The sequence below is a fragment of the Gekko japonicus genome, unplaced genomic scaffold (genome assembly GCF_001447785.1).
Source record: "Gekko japonicus isolate JY-2015 unplaced genomic scaffold, Gekko_japonicus_V1.1 scaffold6515, whole genome shotgun sequence".
NCBI lineage: Eukaryota > Metazoa > Chordata > Lepidosauria > Squamata > Gekkonidae > Gekko > Gekko japonicus.
The window spans coordinates 11,005-18,844 of record NW_015166645.1 but is presented as its reverse complement, the minus strand read 5'-3'; the positions used below and the strand labels follow the sequence as shown (position 1 = coordinate 18,844).

At 50.1% G+C, this 7,840-nt stretch overlaps 1 protein-coding gene across 1 annotated transcript in view; it reads left to right on the top strand.

The window, feature by feature from the left end:
- The window catches only part of COPS8 (COP9 signalosome subunit 8), a 13,519-nt gene extending 8,201 nt beyond the window's left edge, over positions 1-5,318 (top strand). The window contains exons 3-6 of the mRNA XM_015412410.1: positions 383-494; positions 1,600-1,662; positions 3,001-3,042; positions 5,203-5,318. Coding sequence (XP_015267896.1) covers positions 383-494; positions 1,600-1,662; positions 3,001-3,042; positions 5,203-5,282 — 297 coding nt within the window. The 3' untranslated portion in view covers positions 5,283-5,318. The remainder of the gene's footprint in view (positions 1-382; positions 495-1,599; positions 1,663-3,000; positions 3,043-5,202) is intronic.
- Positions 5,319-7,840: the final 2,522 nt, after the last annotated feature.

Below are 7,840 nucleotides of genomic sequence, written 5' to 3'. Positions count from 1 at the left end.
TATGGCTTGCCCAAGTTCATCCAGCCAGGTGCAAGTGGAGGAGTGGGGAATTAAACCCAGTTCTCCCAGATTAGAAGAGTTTGGATTTATACCCAGTGGCCCTTCACTACCCAAAGGTGTCTCAGAGGGGCTTACAAACTCCTTTCCCTTCCCCCCCCCACAACAGACACCCTGTGAGGTAGGTGGGGCTGAGAGAGCTCTGACAGAAACTGCTCTTTTTCCAGGACAGCTCTGACAGAACCATGGCTTGCCAAAGGTCATCCAGTCAGGTGCGAGCAGAGTAGTGGAGGAATCAAACCCGCTTCTCCCAGATTAGAATCCACACATTTAACCGCTATACCAAACTGGCATGGCTGCTTTTCCCCATAATTTCCCCTCTTTAACAGATGCAACCAGGCGGCGAGCATTCGGGCTGGTCTCTCAGGCGTACACTTCGATAAGCGCGGACGACTTTGCAGCCTTTGTTGGGCTTCCTGTGGAAGAAGCCGTGAAAGGTACCGGGGGGAAGGGTTGGTGGGGAGGCCTAGTGCTCCACTGTAGTCCCTGCTGCTAGGCCAGATCTTCCAGACATTTCATGAACTGCCCTTCCCAGCTCCACGGCCTTGGCTTGGCATATGTGGCTGGGAAAAATCCTGGCCTCGGAGTCGTACTGCAGCTGTCTTAATATTGCCGGGAACATTCAGTAGCCAGGTCGGTTTTGAGCGTATCTCATTCGAATGGTTGTTTCGGAGGTGCAGCGGAAGGAATATCCTCACCCGGTAGTAGAAGCATAAAGCAAAATATGATCCATTCCCCGTGCATGATTCTAATCGCGATGTGCTTCCCGGGTGTTTTATCCGGGTACGTGAGGACGCATGCTCGTGTGCCATTGCTGATGTTTTTGTTCTGTCACCTTCTTTGGAGGTGTTCTTGTCACCTCATAGGAACAGGAGTTATTTCACCGCAGAGGTTTAGAACCCAGTAGTCTTGTCTTTGGGCCTTTATGTGAAATATTAAAAGGGCACGGGGAAAAGAATATTCAGATCGAAATTTTGTTATCTTGTCTGATTAAAAACATTTAAATGAAAGCCCTAAAGAACTGAAATTGTCAAGCAGCACTTTCTGCGTATCTTTCTTATATAAGAGTACCAGACTACAGAATAGATTTTCCCTGGAGGTCTTCAACCTTTTCTGATGAGAGTCCACCTTTAGCTTCAACCTGCTACACCGAACTTGCTTCCCACCCCCCAGCTTCTCTCACTCTTCCTCACCCTCATGCGGCTCTGTCTTTTTTGCTTTTCTGTTTCTTCTCTTCTTTAAAAAAACAGAACAAACATAAGCACAGACAAAGACAGCAGCCGCATCCTTGGCACAACCAGCAGCACATTGGCCCGCAGCACGTCTTTGGATCCTGGCTTGCTAGTGGCTCATTTCATGGCAGCAGGAAGGACGGCCGTGATGCCGTAAAACAGGAGAATGGGGAATGTGCTAGAAGGAAGAAATGCCAGGCTTTCCTGTCGCTCACCTTTTGGCAGTAGACTGAGAGTAGGAATTTTTTACTTCTCTGAGGATCTGTGTGGCACCGACGGTCATAATCAACTCTATTCAATTCTTTTTTAGGCGTTCTCGAACAAGGGTGGCAAGCCGACTCCTCCACGCGCATGGTAATGCCGAAGAAGCCAGGTAGGTGGCGCTCTTGCTCTTCTTCTGGGGGCCTTTGTAGAGGTCTCGTCGTGCCCCCCCTCCCTCTCTGTGCCGTTTGCCAAGCCGTACTTCATTCCAGCTTTGGGGGAAAAACAACGGCAGGGGGAGCTCAGTACACAGGATGTCAGGACGGCGGGCCGCTGCTTCTCCCTCGTGGGCACAGGCAGCTTTAATTAAGCAGGCCGTTGAGAATGTCAACCTTTTAGGCAAAAGTAAACAGGATGTGCCTTAACCTCGCCCTCCTTGGCAGCGACGGCTCCTCCGAACATGTTTTTCAGTGACCTTAAACGACACGCCTGAATCGAATAAAGAGTACTCAGAACTTATTGTGGTTGCCGTTTTGGGATGCCCCCCCCCCCCGACTCGGTCTTGGCTCAGCAATGTTCTTGCATCAGTTGAAATGAACGTCCCATCCCCACCCCCCCGGCCGTGGCTTGGCTGGATGCCGCAGCCCACGTGCTGCTGGACCCACTCAAACGCCCTGGGAAAGGGGTGGGGGGTTGTGTGTCCTTCCAGCCCATTCTTCGCTTTGGCAACATTTCGGGGTGGCCGTTTGTTCTTTGGCATCGGGGGTGGTCCTAGGCAAGAGGCGGTTCTCATACACCGTGCTGCTCTTTCGGCACATTCCCGGCAGGATTTTCCTTTTGGCGAACCTGGTGCCGGAACAAAGGGACCTACAACCGTTCAGTGTGGTATAAAAGCGCGGCAGTTCTACCGCAGAAATTACAGTTTGGTGTCCTGAAAAGATTTCATTAAAGTAGGCAGAGGACGAAATGCTTTGGGTGTGTGCGAGTCTCTGCTCCTTAACGAATCTCTTGATCCAAAGGAGTGCCCGTGCCGGTGCTCATTTCTACGTATAAAATTATTATAAAAAGACGCGTGGCAAATGCCTGCTTTTGATATGCACTTTAAAAGAGGCCGAGGCGCACAGTGAATAAGCCCTAACAGCTGGGGACCAGCAGAACGAATGCCTTCCATGTCTTAGGCTCCCGCTCTGTATAGGGCTAAATCAATGCTTCAAACGCGTGGGTGAAACAGCACCTGAGATTCTCTCATCTTTACAGAATTTCCTCCCTTTGATTTGAATCTCCTGCCGTTAGGGCGGCTATGACGGATGCCATCCTCGAATTTGGGCACAAGGAACACTTTTGTGATGTTGGTGGCATTTGAAATCACCCACTGAACGTAGACTCAGCAAAATCTGGGGTGCCCGTAAGCACTCACAGGCAGTGAGGCTTGTTACTGGCATCTAGGAACTGTGCAGTGGGGCACTTGAATGGGTTACCGATGGCTTTTTCTTGTGTGTCTGGGTTTCAGGTCCGCAGGAGCCTTCATTTAACAGATTTCACCCATTATCAGGTATGTCTCTCCCCCCCCCCAGCTGTTTGTGTGTATTCTGGGTCCAAAACCAGATCAGTTTAAGAGAAAAGCTGAGGTGTAGAACACTGAGAAATTGATTCGTACACCAGAAAGCCCGGGAATTGCAAGCTGAGATGCCTGACTTTAAATGTCTTGGGCCGTATAAGAGAGCAATCAGCTTGCCTTGTTGGGTCCCAAATGTAGTGACCGGGCTGTCGACTGAGGCTTGTCAAAGTGATCGCAGCATTTCAGCCCTGACCTGGATGGCCCAGGCAAGCCCGATCTCGGAAGCTAAGCCGGGTCGACTCTGGCAAGGACTTGGATGAGAGACCTCCTCGGAATAGCAGAGGCTTTATTCAGCCACCTCTCTGAATATCCTCCAGGCCCCCAGTAGGGGTTAGTCACCAGAGGTCACCATGACTTCCAGGCCCACACACAGACACATATGGAAAAAAAATACAAAAAAAGTGATTACAGCATCCCAGTATTGGATTCCAATCTAGTTAAAGGGCCTGCTTCGTCCCACATGACCCTATCTGCGCATGTGGCTCTCCCAAGGCGAAGAAGAAGAAGAAGAAGAGGAAGAAGAAGAGGAAGAGGAGGAGGAGGAGGAGATTGGATTTATACCCCGCCCTTCACTACCCAAGGGAGTCTCAGAGCGGCTTACAAACTCCTTCCCCTCCCCACAACAGACACCCTGGGAGGTGGGTGGGGCTGAGAGAGCTCTGACACAAACTGCTCTTTTTCAAGGACAGCTGTGCCAGAGCTTGTGACTGACCCAAGGCCACATCAGCAGGTGCAAGTGGAGGAGTGGGGAATCAAACCCGGTTCTCCCGGATTAGAGTCCGCACACTTAACCACTACACCAAACTGGCTCTGCTCCCAGGGCACCTGGTTTTGGAGGCCCTATGAGTGGTTGCTAAAGGGAAGCTGGCTTCCCAGTTCTGGAGCGCCTGCCTCAGGGACATTCAGCCGGCATCATCATTGTGATTCTGCAGACGTCCGGCCCGGCCCATCCTTTTCACAAACGTTCTTCGTGTTAACTCCTGTCTTCTTACAGTATGTGGCTGCTTTTGAATGTGTGTTGATCTGTTAGCCCATATGTCTAAATGGAACCTCCATTAGTAGTAGTAGTGTATCTGAATGGCAAATGCTGCACTTTACTGAATTTTTGTGCAGCCATTTTCTGCCCAAAACTACTTTCCACAAAGCTGCTTTTCTGCAGAATCTCGGCGCAAGGGTGTCTGGCCTCAACAATGTTGGAAGCGGGGCGGGCCATTTCTTGCACCCTTCTGGTTTTTGTGCGGTTTTTTAGTAACGGTGCTTTAAAAAGCCAGCCATCTTAGGTGTGGAGCAGGTGTAGAAGACCTTGCTGAAGGTTGGTTGTGTTGGAAATCCACTTTAAGCACAGGCTTCCTTCAGGAAATCAGAAATTGCTCTGATGCAGACAAAGGTGTGTGTAAGAATTTGGGGGTGCCGTTCATTGCCTCTTTGTGTTTGTGTGTGTGTGTGTGTGCACCCCCCCCCCAGGCTCCGTGGAATCCTCTTCCAGCCCTTCCTTTCCCAACTCAGCCCTCGGCCCGGGTGCAGAGTAACACAACCAACCCTTGCCTTCAGTCGGAGACTCTGTTTCACATCTTCCCTGTGCCAATCCAACCACTCCCGTTCTCAGAACTCAACATTAAATGGGTGTACATCTCCCCTTGGAAATGTCCTGTACTCAAGGATTTGTAGAGCAGTTACAAAAAGAATAACACCAATACAGGTTCTGGGACACAGTACACATCCCTATACCTCAGCTAAACAGTCGTGAGATTTCAGGTAATGGGCAAGCACCGGTTCTTTTCTTTTTTTCCTGCCGCAAATTTAAAATCTCCCACTATTCTAGGTTTTGCAGAGCCGTCTGCTGCCGCAGATAGGCAGCTTGCATTAGCATGTGTTCTGCGAACATCCACCGATGGCATTTGATGACCTAATAAGTCACGGGTTAGAGAGCAGTGTCCAAGAATAGCATATGGATTGGACCACCCAAAAGGCAGCCTGCGTGTGTGTGTGTTTGTGTGTGTTTTGTGATGAGAGAGTAAGCGCTGCTCGGATTCTTCTTTTCCCCTCGTTTGGCGCTTGCCTGATTCTCCCCCCTGTTTTGTGCCGCCTTTTCAGAACCCGCTCCAGTGCCGCCCATTCCCAACGAACAGCAGTTGGCCCGATTAACTGACTACGTGGCTTTCCTCGAGAACTGATCGTCCCCGCCCGCCCTTCGTGTATTAAAGTTCGTTTACACTACCCCCAGGTGTCGTCTTTTCTTCAGAGAGTACAGCGTTCAAGGCCCGACGGCTTTGGGAAGACCTCCTGTTTGTGGAGCCGAACGTTCGTGTTCCGTAGCGACAGCATGGTGCTCGGCGCATGGTGCTCGGTGCAGATGAAGTGGCTCGGGCTTGGTGAGACTGTGGCCTGGCCGATTAGTCTGCTCTGGAGCCCTCCTTCCTGAGCGAAGGCAAAAATGTGTGAGCTGGAGGTTAAAAAACTGCGAGCTAGCTCACACTAACTCAGCTTATGGGGAACACTGGTGGTGACAGCATGGTGCTCAGCGCATGGTGTTCAGTGCAGATGAAGAGGCTCAGGCTTGGTGAGAGTGTAGCCTGGCCATGATCCTTGTCATGTTGACTGGGGCATCAGTCACATTGCTTCACCGAGAAGGTGTTTCCCAAGGAAAGTTTCACTGGTATTTCAGCTTCACGGGAAGCAGGGCAAGAGAGTTAGGAGGGGGGTACCTGGTAGGTTCCCTGACCTGGATGGCCCAGGCTAGCCCGATCTCGTCATATCTCAGAAGTTAAGCAGGCTTGCCCCTGTTTAGTACTTGGATAGGAGACCACCAAGGAAGTAGAGGGCTTGTTGTAGAATTCCTGGACCCCGGAGCAGTGTTCCCTCTAAGCTGAGTTAGTGTGAGCTAGCCCACAGATTCTTAGCCTCCGGCTCACACCTTTTCGTCTTAGCTCAGGAAGGGATGGCTCCAGAGCCAACTAATTTATGCAGCAGCCAAATCGCTCGCTCACAACTTTAATGCTGCTATGTGCTCACAAGACTCCACAGCTTAGAGGGCGCATGGCCCAGGAGTACCCTCTGGGCTCCAGAACCCCCCTCCCCCCCCCCTCGTTCAATTTGGGCTGGAAGGAAACTGGCTAGGGACCGTAGCCCTCTAGGGGAGAGAAGAGACAGGTGTGCCGCACTAAAGTATTTATTAAACTTCAGAAACGTGCAAAAAAAAAAACCAAACCATTGCAGGGCGTAACAGAGAGAGAAGAAGAAGAGAAGAGATTGGATTTGTACCCCCCCCCCGTCACTACCCAAAGGAGTCTCAGAGCAGCTTACGAGCTCCTTTCCCTTCCCATCCCCACAACAGACACCCTCTGAGGTAGGTGGGGCTGAGAGAGCTCTGACAGAAACTGCTCTTTTTCAAGAACAGCTCTTATCAGAATAAATCAACAAACAAACTACGGCTTGCCCAAGGTCATCCAGCCAGGTGCAAGTGGAGGAGTGGGGAATCGAACCCGGTTCTCCCAGATTACAGTCCGCGCGCTTAACCACTACACCAAACTGGCTCATGATGAAGGAAAACCCAGCACCTCAGACAGAGTGCACTGAATACAAGTCATAGGAATATATTCTGTCTGCACGCCAAGACCCTCACAGAGTCACCGGGGGTGGTTTCCCTGACCTGGATAGCCCAGGCAAGCGCACTTTCATCCGACCTCAGAAGCTAAGCAGGGCCGACCTCAGAAGCTAAGCAGGGCCAACCCTGACAAGTACTAGGAAGGGAGATCTCCAAAGAGTACCAGGGCCAGGATGCAGAGGCAGGTTATCAAACCACTTCTCTGAAACATCCTAGCCCCACTAGGGGTCACCAGAAGTCACCATGACTCCCAGGCTCGCAAGCACACACACAGAGAAAGAATACTCGTCACCGGGGGTAGTTGATGTTCAACCTTGAACAATGAAAACACCCACAATGTATACCCGTGGCAAGCTATACGATCAAATGGAGGCGTGAATTTGGAATGCGACGAGCTTGACAAAACCCAGCCTCTTCCTACCTTCGCCATTTGAACTTTTCCCAAAGTTAGCTTCTTATCTGCGAGGTAAAGAAGCTCCGGACAACCTCTCCATCAAGGGTAAAGGGCTAGAGAGCCCCACCATCTGATAAGCTATATGTTTAGACTTGGGCCCCGTACTTCTTGTCTCTTGGAATGTAAACAATCTCATGTGTAAAGGACAAAGAAGAAGAGTTGAATTTATACCCCACCCTTCACTCGGAGTCTCAGAGCGGCTTACAATCCCCTTCACTTCCTCTCCCCACAACAGACACCCTGTGAGGTAGGTGGGGCTGAGAGAGCTCTGAGAGAAACGGCTTATTACTCTTATTATTCTTCACTTAATCTTGTTTTCTCAATACTTGAGAACTCTTAAGTCATAAAATGCCCTCCAGGGTCCCATAAACCCTTCTTCCATTTTTCCTTTTAATACATTTGTCAACTTGTCCATTTCAGCACATTCCATAATCTTCAATATCAACTCATGCCTTCCATGCCATTGCAAATAAAATTCCGGCAGCTGCTGTAACATGGAAAATAAAATATCTGTGATTCTTATCTAACTCACCTGGGAAACAGCTGAACAAAAATATCTCTGGCTTAAAAGGTATTGTGATATTCAAGACTGACTGTAAGAAAGTATGCACTTCAATCCAGACTTTATTAACCTTTTTACATGTCTACCACTTCGAGGTATAAGCTTCCGTGTG